General features: G+C 40.2%; 2 protein-coding genes across 3 annotated transcripts; one reads left to right on the top strand and one right to left on the bottom strand.

Moving 5' to 3' along the window:
* Positions 1-565: 565 nt before the first annotated feature.
* Positions 566-12,785, top strand: best1 (bestrophin 1). Its single transcript, XM_088340025.1, has 9 exons — positions 566-929; positions 3,967-4,061; positions 5,828-6,061; positions 7,442-7,596; positions 7,670-7,747; positions 7,830-7,982; positions 8,053-8,133; positions 8,219-8,370; positions 10,629-12,785. Exons 1-9 carry the CDS (start codon positions 778-780, stop codon positions 11,644-11,646), a joined length of 2,118 nt encoding a protein of 705 aa, XP_088196151.1. The 5' UTR covers positions 566-777; the 3' UTR covers positions 11,647-12,785.
* fth1b (ferritin, heavy polypeptide 1b) lies at positions 12,783-19,563 on the bottom strand. Of its 2 annotated transcripts, none has more exons than XM_088340026.1 (5): positions 19,476-19,563; positions 15,649-15,755; positions 15,435-15,581; positions 14,193-14,318; positions 12,783-14,044 (listed from the first exon to the last, which is right to left on the bottom strand). In XM_088340026.1, the coding sequence occupies exons 2-5, from the start codon at positions 15,748-15,750 to the stop codon at positions 13,886-13,888; spliced, it is 534 nt and encodes a 177-aa protein (XP_088196152.1). In that variant the 5' UTR covers positions 15,751-15,755; positions 19,476-19,563; the 3' UTR covers positions 12,783-13,885. The 2 variants fall into 2 exon arrangements, with proteins under 2 accessions (XP_088196152.1, XP_088196153.1); XM_088340027.1 differs by having other exon boundaries at positions 15,649-15,750; positions 19,476-19,535.
* Positions 19,564-19,754: the final 191 nt, after the last annotated feature.

Below are 19,754 nucleotides of genomic sequence, written 5' to 3'. Positions count from 1 at the left end.
TATGGGTGGCACCTGAAAAGAGAGAAGGGAGTTGCTCGGTATAATAATACTCAGGCTATATACAAGTGACCTTTAAAAGGAGCCACCACACCTTACAGCAGCACACGAAACAGTAATCCCCGTTTGTCACTAACATTAAGTTTAGACAATATCAATCAAGAAATACTCACCAAAGTAAATACCGACAAGGGTCCTGTGTTTTAAATAAATCGAAAATGAGAAAGGTCGGTGTCTCCAAGGAGTTCAGGCGACTGAACTCTGTCTGCACTTCGCCCTCGCTTCTCTGCAGGTTTGACGGCAAGGGTTAATAATCACTTACAACTACCGGCTGTGTACACTTCTTCCGTCCGAGACTTCAACGCTCGTTTCTGCAGAAATAAAACTCGTAAAAGACGGCTTTTCATTCTTGAATGTGCCGGAGTGTTCCAAATAGCTTTCATAAAGTGATATATGTATCCAGGCAACCGATTTGTCGAGATTAACGGAACCTGCCGCGGCTCACAATGCGGCTTTGTTGCTCAAAACAGCTTAAGACATCAAGTGACCGGAGGTGTAGAAGCTCCACGCTCTCCTTTTTCTGGTCCAGCTTGGCTTTACCCGACATTCTCGCTCCGCCGGAGCCGACCGTACGCCTCCTTTGCATCCGTGGAGAAACGTGTTCTTGTGGGAATGCAGCTGAACCGTTGCTGATCCTGCGGTCTGAAGAGGCGTCCTTCATGTCAGGCCAACGTCAGAGGAGGAAGTCAAGTCGGCTTTTGAGAAGAAGCATCAGCGGCCATGACAGTGACCTACTCTCGCACGGTGGCGAATGCAGGCCTCGGCACTTTTTTTCACCTGCTACTGCGCTGGAAAGGAAGCATCTACAAGCTCCTCTACAGGGAGTTTATCATCTTCAACCTGCTCTACTACTTCTTCAGCATTGTTTATCGGTAGCAAAGGTTTCTTTACTTCTCATAGTAGCAGTTGTGATTTGTATGCATCATTGCAGGGGTCACAGAAAGCCCAGAGTTCCATTGGGGAAAAAAAATGGAATCTTTCTTGTTAGGACAGCAAAGTTTGAAAATATTTCTGGTTAATCGGAATCCTATTCAGAAAAAAATATGTGATGCCCCACTAGATTAGTGGTCTTCAACCTTATTAAAGCTAAGAGCCACTTTTTGTGACTGATTGCTATCAGTTTAATAAGCGTTTCTTAAAGGTAGTGTACGTCTTTTGATGTAAACCCAAAACGTTTAAAGTCAAATATTTCTCTTTTGAGTACATGTTAATCCTGCCTGAGTTCAAAGTGCACTTAAACAAATATCCACCTCGTCTTTTTGCTTTTATCAAAGTTTTAGCAAATCTGTTCCAGCCACGGAATGGAAGGAAGGTGGGTGTATTTCAAAGTGACTTTATGCTCTTCACCACAGTTTTTTGTTAGTGTAGCATGAAAATGGTTAAAGTAAGAAGAGGCCTATATCATGTACTGTCTAAATGCCAAACCGAACCCTGAAAAATAAGTAACTATTAGAGCAGTGTTTTTCAACTAGTGTGCCGTGAGACCTTGTCTAGTGTGCCGCTGGAATTTGCCCAATTTTATCTTTCCAAAAAATCAGGCCATTATTCAGTAATTTTGCTTCCTTCAGACGAGGAACTGTAATAGTCATCCATATCAGTAGGTGGCAGTAGAATCTTATATACTTTTTATATACTAATTATCTGCTCATAAGGTAGCACCGTAGATTTAACAACTTAATTTGTTTATCAAAGACAGTGAAATATTTGACATAACTTAATTTTTGACGGACAGTGTGCCTCGGAACTTTTTTTTTTATAAATAAAAGTGTACCTTGGTTCTTAAAGGGTTGAAAAACACTGAATTAGAGCACGTACTTGCACAATGCACACGCATCATGACTGGGGCTGCAATGATGACACCAGCCAGAAGATGGCGTCAGCGAGTACAAAATTTCCAATATCCGTACAGCACCTTTAAATAACATATTATTACAGGATGTTGTTCATGTTTCAGTATTCCCTTAGCCACCAGGGTCTATTATTAGGTCATTACCAGGTTGTATTTATTAAGAGGTTAAAATAGGCTCAATAAACTACAAAACATAATGCTAGTTAGAATTCAAATGTCCTAGAAAATCACAATGACCGATGATAGCCTAGATGGTAGGGCGCCCGTTTTGAGACTGGGAGGTCGCTGGTTCGCGCCTCGGCCGAGTCATACCTAAGACTTATAACATTGGTAAAATGGCGGCGCCCTCTGTTGGCTGCGGCTGCATCGGCTCGCTACAACGGGTCAGGTGTATCGACATTTCGTTCTTACAAAGAATGACAATACAAAGGAAATTATTATTATTATTATATATTTTCAGAACCAGTCTGCAGGCTACACACGGAGTCTTAGTGCTTGTGGGCACCACGGTGGACCACTCTGCACTAAAGTCTCCATGCTTATCAAAACCTTTTTCTAACAGGGAGCTCGTTCTTTGATACAGCTGAAAACAAAATAATTATTAGTTTTACAAATAATTGTGATAATAGCTAAAATAATATTATTTACCAGGTTAGGGAAATGTGATTTATATTTTATTGCACTAGTCTTTGACAAATAATGTGTGATGATTTTAAATGCACTTTCAAAATGCACATTTTAAAACTAAAAGCCTTTTAAAAATAATATTAATTATTGTTTACCCAGAATCTAACTATAAATAGCCTTGATTACAATAAAAATAATTATTCATTATTACAAGTTTGATACAACAAAAATACATAAATATGCTTTGAATGAAGTCATTATTATTTTTATTAATCAATAACCATGGACGAGTATCAATTCCAGGGCACAATGTCATGAACCAGAACAGGATAAAGACCCAAACGCGTGATGTTCTTAGACAAGCCTTTTATTTTACGGGAAATAATCTTTAAAGAGTCATGGACGTCAGGCAGCGGTCTGGCGTGGAAAGACAGGAAGCCAGAGATTCCAATTGCCCGAGTTGATATCGGACAGATGGGGTCGATACCAGACAGGATGGGACAGACAGGATAGATAATGAATCAGGATATCGAAAATAAACAGAACAAACTAGTCGGGAACGAAAGATGGAGAAAATGATAAACAGGACAAAAATAGACGGAAACTAAACTGAAACCCCTTTATTAAATAGGACAAAATAAACGGGAACAATACCGTATAGGAAATACCAACAGCGACGGGACCGAGTTGAAACCCACGTATTGCTGGGCAGAAGTTCGTTGACGGACCGACAGAGTCAGAGAGAGCGCACTGAGTTAAAAAAAGACGGAAAGCCAATCTGTTAATGAGCCGCAGCTTGTGCCACCCGGGTGGGGCCAATTGGGTGCCATGGGAACCGTGACACACCAGCATTATTTTAAGGTATTCTCATGATAGTGGCCGATGACTCCATCGGCTGCCCTCTAGATGCTGTTTTATATTAATTTAAATTCCAGATACAATTTATTTATCGTTTCTCTTTAAGGAAAGAGTGGGGGATTATGTGTCAGTTTTACCGGTATCAGTTGAAAGCGGTATTGAATATATCCAAATCAATATTATTTTACACCATGCAGAGACGTATCGTGTGAATGATTTTCCCAAAAAAAAAAAAAAACATTAGCTATATGATGTATCAATATAAACCTTTAACGTTCTTTTAAAAACATGATGGTTCCTGGAGCCACTCAAAACCCACTTTAGTATAATTACACATTGGAATAATTCATTTGGATATTTATTGAATGACTGAAATCATACTTATTTTATTCAAAATTATATGAAACGTTTGGGCACTTGTTTAAAGAATACTTTAACAATGTGTCAGCATCCAATACAAAAAAAGACTTTGCTTCTACTCTGAACTTTTGCTAGCTAACTCTTAAAGAAACCTGCTCATATAATTATACAACTTTTATTGTACTTAGGATAATATGTCTCTGTTTTCTTGCTAGGTTTGTGTTAAATGTTGAGCAGAAGAGGCTGTTTGAGAAGTTATCTATGTACTGTAACCGCTATGCTGAACTCATCCCTGTATCTTTTGTTCTGGGTAAGTTCACTGAATTTTTTCAAATTGTGTTTTATTTAGCACCAATTAGTAACTGTTGAAGGAGGCACGGTGGATGAGTAGTTTGTGCGTCCGCTGCACAGTTCTGAGGTCATGGGATCAAATCCTCCTGTGCAGAGTTTGCATGTTCTCCCCGTGCTTGCGTAGGTTTCCTCCAGGCACTCCAGTTGTCTCCCACATTCCAAAAACATGCATTTCAGGTTAATTGGCTGGTCCAAATTGTCCCCAGGTGTGAATGAGTGAGTCGTCTGTCATTGTGTGGCAACCAGTTCAGTGTGTCCCATTCCCACTGCTCCAAGATGGCAACGATGTGCTCCAGCATCCCCTGCGGATAAGCAGTGCAGGTAATGGATGGATGGATAGTAACCGTTGGGGAATGGCTTTTTCCTCAGTGTGTTTTGTTGGTTCCGCACACTGAGAAGGCAGGCTTTCAAACTAGAAGCTGTATACTGATCTAGTCACAAACTTATAAACCTTTTTTTTTTGAAACTCCAGTACTGGATACAGTGTCATCAAGTAAGCACAATTTTTTTTTGCCTGAAGGCTGACAGGACTATGTGTTGTTAGCCGATATTGCTATTGGTAGAATGTGTAGAACCCAGTTGTTTAATGACATCTTTCTATCCTGAACTAGGGCCAGCTAGTTGCTGTCGCTAAATCTTGAAGAAGAAAGTTCCTTTCTTCATACGCATGTTCGTTTATATCTGGGTTGTAAGACGGTAGGTCGGTCAAAATAAAAGCAAGAGAAATGAGCAGTTCAGTCCAAGTTTTTACGACAGAATATTCTTGGCACATATGAGCTGCAGAACAAGGGCTGTAGAAATTCACAAGTGAAAAGATTAAGATGGCTGATAATCAATTTTACACTAGGATTCCGATCCGAAGAACTGAAACTTAAGAAGATAAAATAAGTCAAAGAGAGGAAATTCACCATATGTCTTTGTTTAAATATCTTTCTTTAGAACGGTTCTAACAAGTTTGATATGATCACACTCAAGGCCATATTTGGCAATAAAACACAACGCATATTAGTTGGAGGATTGTGTCCGTATTAAATAAAGTTATAATCATACCTGATTAAGAAGTTGTAATAATGGCTAAATATAAATTTATAATCATGCTTAAATATTTTGCTGATACAGTCACCTAACTTGAGCTGCCACAGTTTGTCTCTCTCTGCTTGCTTGGCTATCGCTAGCTTCTACCACTAATTGCTGATGTTCAGATTCAGATTCAGATTCAGATATATGTTCGATGATTTAGCTAGTTCCTAATAGCCTCTTAAGCTAGCTTTGCTTTCTTTCAGATCATCACCAGATTTCTCAACTATCTATTATCCATTATCTGCACCACTTATCCTCAGTAGTGTCACGGGGATGCTGGAGCCGATCACAGTCATCTTTTGGCAGTAGGCAGGTGACACCCTGAACTGGTTACCAGCCAGGCGCAGGGCACAAGGAGACAGACAACTCATTTGCTCATTCACACCTAGGGACAATTTGGACTGGCCAATTAACCTGACATGTATGTTTTTGGAATGTGGGAGTAAAGCAGAGAGAAACATGCAAACTCCACACAGGAAGGTTTGATCCCATGACCTCAGAACTGTGCCAGGGACCACTCAGCCACTGTGCCGCCCAGATTTCTGAACCTTAGTGTCATAATTTGCCACAAGTGATTGTATGCTTTGTTGAACTTGACCTTAAATTAAACAAGCTCATTTTTATCAACTTCCACAATTCCTACAGGTTTCTATGTGACCTTGGTGGTATCCCGCTGGTGGGGTCAGTTTGAGAACGTCCCCTGGCCCGACCGTCTTGCCTCGCTGGTGGGAGGTCACGTACGTGGCGCAGACGAGGGCGCCAGGTTGACCCGGCGCACTCTGATGCGCTATGCTAACCTCTCAGGCGTGCTCATCTACCGATCCGTCAGCACCGCCGTCTACAAGAGGTTTCCCACAATGGAGCACTTGGTGCAGGCAGGTATGCTGGAAATGCGAAGCGGTTCAGAAGTCCTTATACACTACAAGAGCGGAGGCCGACCCGGTTCTTGAGAGCCGCATGTCCTGCATGTGTTGGAGGTTTCTCTTCTCCAACTTAGGTGATACAAATTTTCAGCTTGTTAGCAAGCTGTGTGGTAGCTTGATAAAGATCTAAGTGGTTGGAATAATCTGTATTGGACTAGAAAAACTCCCAAAACATGCAGCACATGCAGCCCTCCAGTGTTGGCCACCCCCGTACTACAAAATCTGAAGATGCAATGTACTGAGATTATGCGTACTGAAACCTGGTACCGTGAGCAGTGCTGATGCTTAGCTTACCTTTCGAAGAGGTAAAAAACCATCATCAAACGAGATTTGAATAATAAGCAAGGATACATGAACAATCATATAGACGTGCAGTAACCAAAACCCCAATTTCAACCCCCAATGCCGACCGCCAAGCAGGAAGGCAATGTTGCAAGTCTTATGTACAACTTGGCCAAAGATCAAACTTGTGACCTCCCATTCTTCGGGCAAGTGCTTAACTATAAGGTCACGCAGCTGGTATTTTTGTAATGCTTGTAAGTCAATGAGTTTGTATTAATTTCAAACATTAGAAGAAGCTGACCGTCTTGCTGCTACAGGTACCCAAAAAAACGGAAACCTTGTGACAGGCAGGGCAAAAAAATGCAGCCGATTGGTCACTTTGAGTCTCGGTAGATTGTATTCTTACTTGTGCTTTGTAGCATTCATTTTCAGTTGCATGCTACAACAAAGCTACCTCTAGTGGTCAAATATTACACAATGTGCTTTTCAGGTAATGTTACATGAGAAGAAGCCTTTTAGAGGCAAGAATTGAAAATTGCATGAATAATAAATTGTCCATTAATCAAATGCAAATTTCAACTTGATGGCCTGAAGGTGGCCCACGGGCTGTAGTGTGCCCACCTCTGAACTGTGCAAATGGGAGACACGAATAAGGAAAAATAATCCTTAACATTTGTCAATATTTTCTGCCATTTGTCATATTGGATATTTTTACGGCCCAATTTGGTGAGAAAACTGTTTTTAAGAGAGTAGACAAAGAAAATAATCTTTAAATAATATTTTTGTAACGTTTATGTAAATGTATTTATACTTATAATTGCAAAACAGCTCAGGACAAACCACCTTCTCTCCATACTGTATCTAGAAGTACTACTTGTAGACATTTTTTATCCTCTGTGAAGAAAAACTATGGTTGACAGTAAGTGTATTGTTAGCTGTATTAAGCTGCTTTTTGGGAATGAAAATGATATGAAAATTGCTCATGTAAATCTTTTTTTTTTCAATAAGTAGAATACATAATAGTGTCTTGACATCTTGTCTTCACATCCATCAGGTTTGATGACATCCGAGGAACTGAAGCATCTGGAGGACTTACCCTCGCCTCATAACAAATTCTGGGTTCCCTGCATGTGGTTCGTCAGCCTGGCCTTACGGGCTCGGACCGATGGGCGCATCAACAACGATGTGGCTCTGACTGCTATTCTCACTGTATGTGCTTCTGTCCAGACAGAGAGCACCAACATCTTAGAAAATATTCATCAACCTTGTTTTTTCTATGTAGGAGTTAAACAGTTTACGTACAAAATGCATGAGATTGTACGGATATGACTGGATCAGCTTGCCTTTAGTATACACTCAGGTTCACTTTTTGTTTATATTTTGTACAATATGAGGCTTTGGACGAAAACTGAATCCAACTGACATCCGTATTTGGTTCTTAGGTGGCAACAGTGGCAGTCTACAGCTTCTTCTTGGCTTGCTTGGTCGGTCGTCAGTTCTTGGACCCGGCTCAAGGCTACCCCGGTCACGACCTGGACTTCTACCTGCCCGTCTTTACGCTACTGCAGTTTTTCTTTTACGTGGGCTGGCTGAAGGTCTGAAGGCCTCAGACCCGCTTCAATCATTTTGAGGACCAATCGGTGGCTGACTTTGTTCTGCTTACAGGTAGCGGAGCAACTCATCAACCCATTCGGCGAAGACGACGATGATTTCGAGACCAACTGGCTCGTCGATCGTAATTTACAGGTTGGCTGGAAAACCGTTGGGGAATTGATTTGAGAGAAAATGACATCTTTTCGGTCAGAAAAAGTCACATATGATCACGTTTCAGGTATCTTTGCTGTCTGTGGATGAGATGTACGACAGTCTCCCTTTGGTTGAAAAGGACATGTACTGGAATGAGTCAGAGCCCCGACCTCCGTACACAACTGCCAGCGCTGATCATTGCAAACCGTCTTTCATGGGTTCGGCTTTGGATATCAGGTACGAAAGTTAACTCCTATCTGTTCCTATAAGTTTAAACTTTGTTCTATTGTCACTTATATATTGATTTACAATATGTTTGAAGGAACACCAGACCAGTCTGAATATGCTATTTTCATAAGCTTTACGTTAGTGGAATATGAATTGAGCAACCAAATCCCCCTGTGTTGTTCCATCCTGGGGCATTTTGACCCTTGCTCTCCGCTTATTATGACATCATACTTGCTCAGGGACCATCTCAGTTTTTGTATGCAGTGATCTGAAATTGGTTCTTAAATAATTTAGTTCATAGTCCACAAAAGCAACATAAAATAAAATGCAAATTTTAGACAAGTGGAGCTGTGTAAAATTCAACAAAGAACCCAATGAGTCTTGCATTTCAGTGAAGCCACGCCCCAAACTGTTAACCAAAAAGACCCAGCGAGCTCCGATTTTGAAAGTCCTGGGAGAAATTCAGTGTCGTCATACTCTGTGCTTGAGACGCCATCACAGTAACTACATTCAGTTGTATTTTGTAGGTAAATAAAAACACCCTTAAGGGGTTTCCCTAACCAGATCGAGGGAAGTATGCAATAAAGTAAGACAAACAAGAGTACTCAATTCATACATTCGACAGCTAAGCCACGCCCACCATGGTTTCGGTATCCATTTATTACAAGTGGAGAAAATATGGCGGCTGAAACAACAACAGTGAGCGGCTCTTTAGTTGATATTCTTGATAGCATAGCCGCATCATTTCTTCTGGATTATGCAGATTTCAAAAGTCAGTGGAAAAGGGTCTCAATTATTATATACAGAGTTACATTCATGGCATCAAGGTGTCCAAAGACGGTTGTAATTTGTAAGGGTGGTGGCAAAATGCTGGCCATCTATGAGGAAGTCAGAAGCCCCGTACCAACTACACCGAGAAATACAGAGACATAATGGTATATAGAGGATATACAATGAGATTTACTGTATATCGAATCAATGAAACGAGTCGTATAATATCCTTTTGTTTCGAATCTCTTGGAGAGGAGCATATGAAAATTACATCACGAGTTTCATAAACTTGATATACTGGATCATGAATTGCATATCCTGTTCATCCCACAATTTACTATTTTTACTTTAATTACGAAACGCCACCTTCGCTTGTATTTGTTTCTGCCATATGCTAATGAGGGTGCAGTGATATACTCAAAGAAAGTGCAAGTAAAGCGGCCGCAGTAAGTTACAAACTTCATGCTAGTAAATGTAGACTGCATTGGTTATTGTGGATATTCATGTTATTACTGCAAACCACATAAAGTTATCCATTAATTTCAAATAAATTAAAAATCGTTATTTATACACACTAAACATTAAATACTGGGATCTACTGCGTACGCCAATCTCTGAATACGAAGTGACCGGCGTCACAACATACAATGTCGATGGCTAAGAAGCACACGGTACCGTAGTCTTTCAATGACAACTAACCGACCCAACAGCAGCGTAAACTTCAATTTAATGAAAATAAAACACTTAGTGTAGAACAAATAACTTTGTTACGCTTCCCATAAATCATCTGCACGTTGAACACTGTATAAGCGTGTGGATCACGTTGTTTGTGATACAAGGATGGCTGACCTAAATCGCAAGCTACGGGTTTCCGTCTGCCTCACGTTCTATTTGGACAAATTTCGACATAATAACGAAGTTTTTTTTTTTATTAATGTTTACTATGTTTTGTGTACTGTTACCCAATGCTAAATCTATTGCACCCTGATCATCTGGGAAGGGGGATTTCCTTGTGTGAGGCCCCTTCCAAAGCGTTTTTATTTTACTCATGCTGAAGTTTTTGAGTTTTTCCTCGCCCGCTTATTGGTTTAAGATCAGGGGATGGTGTAATTGTAACCTGTGCAGTCCTTGGAGACATTTTGTAATTGAGGGCTCTAAAAAAATGTGACTTGACTGGCTGAAAACAAGCGCTGTCGGATGTATGAATTTACAGAGAATCATATGGTTACGGATCTGCATTTATAAAGTAGCACAATAACGTAGTAACACATCATGTAGTTACAACATTAAAATTACAAAATGTTATTAATCACGTTAGGGTACATATTAAGGAGAAAAGGAATGCGCTCCAGAAACGTGTTACAATAATTCATAATGTGTTAGTTCCAACACTGGTCCTCACTCAATGATTTTCTTAAGTAGAGAAAAATGCAGAAGATTTGGAGGTTGTTTAACACTCAGCTCAATCTGTTTGATGACATTGTTGTACATCCTAGTGTCCCAAAAGAGGAGATGGAATTCAAATCCAACTTGGAACAAATTAAAGAAAACGAAGAAGCCAACTACTCCACCCCGCTATTGGGAGGTCTGGGTCGCTTCCTCGGCGTCCAGTCGCCCAGCTTCCCTCGCTCTTCTCGGGTCTCCCTACTGCGCCGCCGAGCTGGAGCCCCCCTGAGCCGCTTCCCTCTTTACCTCCACCCAGACGCTCCATCGGTCACCAACCAAACCCGCCAGGTTTTGAACGCAGAGCGAGGGCAGGACTATGCCTTCCCCGGCCTACCCTTGTATGACACGTCTGGATTTTACAGTTGCCCCCAGACGCCTATCCATTGCGTGCCCCCTGCCTTGGCACGCCCTCGCCCCGCCCGGCGGCCCCAGAACGAATGGGATCGGAGCTGCAGCTCCCTGGCACCCACTGTCGGCTCACAACTTTTGCCCCCTGACACCCCCAATCATGCCCCACCGCCATCTTCCGCTTTCCCCTGGTTAAGCGAAGAAGGTGAAGCCTCTGTTGCCCCAACTTTCTCCTTCCCAGACCCCCCGCCTGAGCTTTGCCCCATATCCAAACTCCGGCGTGGGCACGGCTTGCTTTCCCGCCGACCCCCGCCTCCTTGCCTGACCCTGGACGCCCTACCATCCGCCGACAACCAGGCGGGACCCCCGAGCGCTCGGACAACGGGTAGCGGGGGGGAACGGGCATTCTCCTTCACCCCTCCTTCCCGTCAAGCAAATCCAAATAATCCTAACAGTAGCTCCGGCAGCATTAACGTGACAGGCGGCAACGGCGCCGGCACAACAGGAAGTCTCCTCAGCAGCTTTAATAACTTTGCAGCCAACGCAAAAAACAGCAACGGTGGGCTCAATAACCTAACCACTCCCGCGCCCTCGCAGCTAGAGGCCAATCAGCAGGATTCCCCAAACGATTCTGGAATCTCATTGGCTGAAGGCGACATGCTGGGCGTGCTCGTCAATGGCAGCGGGCACAAAGCAGCTGCTGGCAGGAAACCGGACTGAGAAAGAAATAGCAGTTTGTACACTACCGTTCAAAAGATTGGGGTCACCCCAACAAATTTATGTTTTCCATGAAAAATAATCACAATTTGCTTTATCAAATGAGTTGTTCGATGTGTGTGTTCTTAACCCATATTAATCTCTTCTTTTTGTTGGCTGGTATCAAATATGGCTATTCTTTGCCACTCTGCCTTGAAGGCCAGCCTATCGGAGTCGACGCTTCACTCTAAATTTTGACACTGGTGTTTTGCAGGTACTATTCAACCCAGCTGCTAGTTGAAGATGAGTCAAACTAGGGACTCTAATGTACTTGTCATTTTGCCTGGTTGTGCCTCCCACTTTTTTTTACTCTCGTTAGAGCCAACTTGTACTGTTCTTTGAAAGGAGTAGTACACACTGTTGTAGGAGATCTTCAGTTGCTTCGCTATTTCTCTGCCTTTATTTTTTAGAATGTACTGTATGTCGAGTTTCACACAAAAGTTCTCCTTTTCTGGCCATTCTAAAAGTTGAATCACACCCAAAAACGTGATGCTCAGATACTTTACAAGCTTGATTGTAGGTTAGTTTCATAGCTTCTCTAACCAGCTAAACTGTTTTCAGCTGTGATATCTTAAGTGCCCAAGGGCTTTCTAATTAGCCTTCTAACACATTAAGCATACACTTTGGTGCTAGTTGCTGGAAATGGGCCTCAATACACTTCTGTAGATATTGCATTAAAACACAAGACACCTCCAGCTGAAATAGTCATTTACCACGATAACAATGTATGGAGTGTTTTTCTGATTAGTTTCATGTTCTCTTTATCAAAAGAACACTACTTTTACCAAAAAAAAAAGTCAATTTCTAAGCGACCCCAAACCTTTGAACGGTTGTGTATAACACATGCCAATCCACACACAGATCTATTTTAAGTGCTAAACTCACCTCCAGCCCTATAAACAACAAGTATAACAAGTAATCTCCACATCCGGGTGCGTGCTCACAAAACAATTAACCTACTTGTGGGGTGAAAAGCACCTTAAAAGATTTGTGATATAGGGAAGGAAAAAAAACTCCCACAGATTTAATGTGGATCGTTAACACCTTGCAGGCCTTGAGATTTTGAGAAGAGACATTTTTCCCAATAAAAACATTAAATGTGACATTTTTTGGGAGCTTTATTTTGGTCATCAAGGAAACAATATGTAGACACATAAGACATTCTTACTGTCGTGATGTGATTAGCCAGCTCAAAGTGGTACACCATAAATATTATTACCCCAGTTTATATAAAAGAAAAAAACAATAAATGACAGCATCCAACCAACAGAAATTAATCAGTTTTGAAAATCAAGTAGATTTCCCCTAATATATCTAGCCATTAAAATATTCAACCAATTAATGCTTGAGTCATGTACACACACACACACATGTTTTCCAAATGTGTAAGTTAAATATTTTGGGGGGATTTATTTTGTTCAGAACCTAACTAGCACAACTCTGCACATTTTAAAGTCAATACACAGGGAAGGGTAGATATCCGTGATTGTGACATTACATACCAGTTTTGGTTGTTTTATCAGGAACTAGGAATGAAAACTCAAGAGGAATATCATATTCTCATTTTTTCTAAAATTGTAAGGAAAACATTTTGTTGGGATTTATTGGAATTTGGTATAAAACAATAAACCCTTTTATCCGAGGAGGATTCTATTTAATACTAGTGATATTGATGTATGGTATCCATTTCAATGGCTATGCAAGAGTTAAGCATCCGTATCAGTCTGAAAAACAGATGTAGTAAAATTCCTTGTAATGAGACGTGATGTATTCTTTATTGGACCTTGAATGGTATCTGAGTCTCTCGTTTTAGAAATAATAACATTTTTACACCCATTTGAAAAACACGCTAAAACCTGCAGGGCGAGTATTGATACCAGGTACGATATCGTATAGCTACATGGTTTAATTTCAAAGTATATATACTCACGACAGACCCATTTTAACATAAACAAGAAATTATAGAAACAGTAAAAAAAAACTGGGGATGTAGGGGAGAGCTAATCTGTGTCACGGAAGTAGGAATGGGCGAGTCAAGAAACCAGGTATCGTACAGGTGTTGATACCTGGTTTTAAAGTATATAACCGGACTTATATTGGTCTAGAAATAGCATTGACATCGTATAACCCTATCAAACACATTTGAAAGTGCCAAAGATACAGTAGACGCTTTCGGCTACTGCACTTTTCCGGGTAAGAAGAACTAAATGGCCTCTTTGGCCATGGTGTGCTTATCAAAGAGGTACTCAGCCATTCCGTTCTGGGGAGATCCCATGAGCCGTAGGTTGGAGATCCAATCAGCAAGCTGCTTGATGGACTTGACCTGCTCGTCCAGATAGTGTGTCTCAATGAAATCACACAACTGAAAAAAAAACACACGTATGTATTCAATACCTCAAGAGTCAGCTGTTTTTATTTTAGTCCAGAGGAAGAACTTTTACCTTAAATGGTATACTACAACCTCTGATACCGTCAAACACTTAGATTCAAATAAGAAGTGAAACACGTACATGAGGGTCGCTGTGCTGTGTCGCCATTCCCTGGAGTTCCAATAGGGATTGATTCACACTTTTCTCCAGCTGCAAAGCACACTCCAGAGCCTCCAGGCCGCTGCCCCATTCGTCTCGCTCAGGTTTCTTTCATGCACGTATAAAAAGATATGATTGATTTGGGATCTTATTTCACATTGATTTGGCAAGAGCAAATACAGTGTAGGCAGGGAAGGATAGAAGGATGCTTTACATCAGTGTGGCAATTATTGTTTGAATGGAGATCTTTAAAAAGGCGCTGTTTAATATTTGACCACAAAGATGTCGTTGTATTGTATAGTGCAACTGAAGAAACCAGTGCAACAAAGCCCAACAAAACTACAAACTACAGAGAGTCGAAATAACCAAACTGCATCTTTTTTCTTCTCATTTTTTTCTGTCTTTTGTGAACAAAAATGAGAAGAAAAATAATAAAATTGTAAGCAAGAAGGAAGAAAAGAGGAAAATCAGCAAAAAGAAACAACAAAGAAGGAGAAAAGAACAAAAGCTGAAAAGACAGAACCAAATAGAAAAACGAAAAAGAGAAAAACAAATAAAAAAAGAACAAAGGGAAGAAATAAAAACATAAAAACAAGAGAAAAAAAGGGAAAAGGCAGGGAAAAAGGAAATAAAATGGAAAAGGACAAATATAAAAAAGGAAAAATAAAGGAATAAGAAAAGAAGAAAGCCAGAAGGAAAAAAAGTAAGAAAAAGGACAAGAAAAAGAAAAAGAAGAAAAATAGAAGAAATGAGAAAAGGTTTAAAAAATTAAGAGAGATGATGAAACAAGCAAAACGAAGAAGAAGAAGAAGAGAAAAAAGAAGAAAAGTGAAGAAAAAAAGCTGGAAAATATTAATATAAACAGGTTTTTGTTTTCTGGGGTACCCGTGGCAGCAAGCTCTAAGCGAGCCTCATGTTATGTCAAACAAATGCAAATTTCTCAACCTAGAAATAGCATGATTCTAAGATAATTGATGTATTTTGCTTAATATTCATATCAAAATGTTTTTTCTTTAATGTTTCCCTTAACCGCACGGGTCGTAGGGACACCATTTCCTGTGGTGTGTCTTGGCCATGTACAGCTTGGTAGCACTCATCCTTCTCCAGGCCAACAAATGTTTCCACTATAAGGTGCTAAATAATTCACACCATCCCTTTAAGCATTCACTTAGACTTCGAGCATACAAATAACTAAAAGAAATGGGGCGATTATGACAAGGATACCTTAATATCCTGCAGAAAAATCTTGCCCCCCCTTTTATTCTGGAAAGCCATCAGTTTCTCGGCATGTTCACGCTCCTCTTTGGACTGGGCGCAAAAAAACTTGGCAAAATGGGGGAGGGCTTTATCATCCCTATTAAAATAATACTCCTGGAAATACAAGAAAATCGTTACAATAAAGAAAAAAACATGTCACACTAAGTAGGTATTATCTTACCATGGAGAGATAAACATAAGAGGCGTACAGCTCAAGATTGATCTGTCTATTAATGGCCGCCTCGCAGTCCTGATGGTAGTTCTGCCGGATTTGGGAAGACATCTTCTCTTAAGAACGACAATACAGAAAAAAGATGAGTTTTCCAGGTTCCGCTCCAACTGCTGAGTACAGACACGTCCAGAAGAAAAGGATTGTGCCCTCCATGTCAACAGTGACGCCTTCAGATGAAAAACGCCACTTCATCATCACCTGCTTGTGTCATTGAGTGACTCCTAATCTTATCATGCTCACAGAGTTGACTGTATGCGCCGCTTGCAGAAATAAAATCGGATTTTTGATAAAATTTCCAAATGAACCTGAAATACTAAAGCACGATTGTTTTTCATTTGTGAGATCTGTAAACCGGTTTAGGACGTTTTAAGCTTCAAAAGTGTAGAGTACATTAGTAGCTCTATATTTTGCATCATCTAAAAAGTGAAACATTTGTTTAGAGGAGGGGTTTCCAACCTTTTTCAAACCGAGAGCTGTTTTTTGTAACTAATAAGCGCAAAGGGCACCCAATTTGATATGTATTTCTAGAATGATAACTTATCATGTTATTACTATGTTATTACCAGGTTAATTACCAGAAGTAGGAAGAAAAAACATTTAACTAGAAAATCACAATGGCCCAGCATTGGTGTGCTATTCTCAAAAGAATTCTGCAGGCACCTCCGCTGTCCTCAGGGGGCACCCAGGTGCCCACGTTGGAGTCACCCGGTTTAGATGTCACGATCTGAATGAAAAAAAAAAAGATTTGCAAACGCATTTCACGGAAAAAGGACAGTTTCCTGAATTCTTCTGAATTCAAAGGCGTTATGGAGAGAAATATGACATTAAAAGTTTCGTTCTATAATTCTTAAATAACGTGATTTTAAAAATCACATCTCATCTCATCAGCTGCACCGCTTATCCTCAGTAGGGTCGCGGGGATGCTGGAGCCCATCCCAGCAATCATCGGGCAGTGGGCAGGGGACACCCTGGACTGGTTGCCAGCCAATCGCAGGGCAGATTTTAAAAATGAATATCGAAAAATAATCCCCAACTTGCAGGAATTTACTTATTGCAGGGAGTATTTGTAACCTTCAAGCAGTAAAATTCAGTGACGTGTGGTGAGTTCATGTCTGGTGAGGAACATTCAGATTTACACATAAATGAACCTACATCCAACTCATTATTGTCACGGTCGCCATGACGACCAGTATGCCACGCCCCCGAACTCAAGCTGAAGCAGATCAGCTGATTGCTGTTCTGCTATTTAAGGCTGGATTTTGGGTTTGGCGGGTGCTGGTTCATTACTCTTATACACAATCCCGGTCTGTTATGCTTGTCCTGTTTTAGTCTGTTATGCCTTGTCATGTTTTAGTCTGTTATGCCTTGTCCTGTTGAGTTCGTGCCGGAGGAACTCTGTATTGTTCTGTTTTGCCCCGGAGTATTGGGCGACTTTTATTTTATAAAATAAAACTTATGGATCGTCAACGCATTTGAGTTCTCCCTTCATGCCCCCTGCCTCTGTTCTGGTCCGGTCTTCTTCCACGCCACCACGTCTCGTGACAATTATTTGATTAGAAAAGCAGGAAGGGAATAGTTCAACTGTAGCATAGAAAAAAAAACATTTTACTGTTTTACCTTAACCCAGTGTTTTTCAACCTTTTTTGAGCCAGGGCATGTTTTATACATTGGAAAATTTTTGCGGCACACCACTAACCAAAAATGTCATAAAATGACACTAAACAGTATGTTTAATTACAATATACCGTATTTTCCGCACTATAAGGCGCACCTAAAAGTCTTAATTTTTTTCAAAAGCTGACCATGCACCTTATAATGCAGTGCGCCTTATATATGGATCAATATTAAGTCGCAAAGTCTTGCAACTAATGAAAGCAGCCGCCGACTAGATTTCCCCCCGAACGCGAAGTAGTCCGCGGTGTATGCCGGGATTTATATACCGGCGTTTCATTGGCTAACCAATGTGTCAATCATCATTTGAATCCATCACTATTGGCTAAAGTTATTCGGAGGTAAAGGGGGCGGATCCTTTTTATCATTTACAGGCTGGCATAGGCTAAAGGGGCAAGACAAAGCCTGCAATTGGCCGAAAAAGATGTGTCAATCATCAGTTGAATCGATCACTATTGGCTAAAGTTATTCGGAGGTAAAGAGGGCGGATCCTTTTTATCATTTACAGGCTTGCATAGGCTAAAGGGGCAAAACAAAGCCTGCAATTGGCCGAAAAAGATGAATGTGAATAGCATGTTGGGTTGACGGCATACAGAAAACAGTATTTTACTGTTCTGTACTGTATTTGTAAATATTTTACTCTCCTGGATTTACTACACTCACGGATATAAGAGGACCATGGTTGCACATTATTATTGAACACAACGACTTCGGTGAGCTACTCCGGCTATATATTTTCCCAGTATCTTGTTTCAGACTGATGTCGATGTTTCTGTGATATCTATTTTTAAATTAAACTCAATTCCAAGTGTTTATTGCCATATGCACAGTAAAGTTGCGAGCGAGAAAGAAAATAGAAACTAAGGAATGGTTGGCATTTCTTGAATCCCAAGATTTTAACCTTCCGAATGATATTTGGAACGATGCATTTGAGTGACAACGTACGGACACCGCATCCGCATGAGTCTGAGACACGTATTTGCTTCTTTGCAAGCTTTGGGAATGTTAAGGGGTAATAAGTTGGACTGAACTATTTGACCATCGTTCCCATTGTAGCGCCTTATAATCCGGTGCGCCTTATGTATGGAAGATATAGGACCAAAAACTAATTTTTGGGGGTGCGCCCTATAACCCGGTGCGCACTATAGTGTGGAAAATAAGGTAATTTATAATATAGTAACCCGTTTTTACAGCACAGACACTTGACAATGACGTAATATTTGCAGAAAATGTTTCATAAATGTTTTATAAAATTTAAAATTTTAAAAAGTGACATTGGATAATTTCTCACGGCACACTAGTGTGTCGTAACACAGTGGTTGAAAATCACTGCCTTAACTTATAGATGAAGTCTCTGTGCTACTGCTTTAATAAAAGCATCAATAGATTAGTTATCATCGATGATGAAAATAAGTCCACTAATTCTATTGTTTTGGCTGAGGTGTGCACCAAATCATAACTTGACCTCACTTTCGCCCTCTGCCATGAGGCAAGCCAACTACGTGTCTCGCTTTGCACCCGCAGATGCTCAGCACTGTATTATGTAACACACTAAAAGTATTAATAATATTCATTAATAATAATCTCATAAACTGAAAGTTTTTGAAGATAATTTAAAAATTGTGAAGTTATACAAGGAAGAACTTTAACAATAAATACATGTAACCAATTACCAATATTTTAATGTTATATTATCCATGCGGACAAGGGAGGCACAGACTCACCTGCCTCCCATGACCTAACGTCAGTGGCAAGATTCAAAGGAGGACTTGTATTTAAAAAAACATAAAACGAAATGTGTATATATATATATATATATATATTATATATATATATATATATATATATATATATATATATATATATGGATTTGGATTTGAATAATAAGCAAAAAATTCACTATGACCTTCAATAATTCTATGTACTGTACAGTATTACAATTCGCCAGTTTAAAGCGCCTTTAAAATATACTATGATTTAGCTCACAGAAATACATTTGACTTTATCGATAGCGTGCTAGGTTGGTGGACATATATATATATATACATTAATTTACACTCATATACAAAGACATCATAGGAAAATAAGCCACGCAATCACGATACCTCGTTCAAATGTGTTCCGGTAGAAAAGCCAATGCAGTCTGGAGTTCCTGCGACGCAACACGAAACTGCTCGTTGATGCCGTGACGAAATAAAGTCACTTAGAAGGGGAAACTGAAACGATTTTAGTATAAACAAGACGCGCAGAAAACTCGTGGAGTTTAAAAAAATAAAAAATATAAATATGTATATAGTATATGACGGCAATTACATGTAGGTCTACTGTATTTCTGTCTATGAAATGTCACATTTGAAATAAAAAAATCGAAATAAATTTTCACA

Source organism: Urocampus carinirostris, chromosome 7 (genome assembly GCF_059441175.1).
Source record: "Urocampus carinirostris isolate Australia breed hairy pipefish chromosome 7, RoL_Ucar_1.0, whole genome shotgun sequence".
Lineage (NCBI taxonomy): Eukaryota > Metazoa > Chordata > Actinopteri > Syngnathiformes > Syngnathidae > Urocampus > Urocampus carinirostris.
The sequence above is the reverse complement of the archived record's forward strand: the minus strand, read 5'-3'. Positions and strand labels throughout refer to the sequence as shown.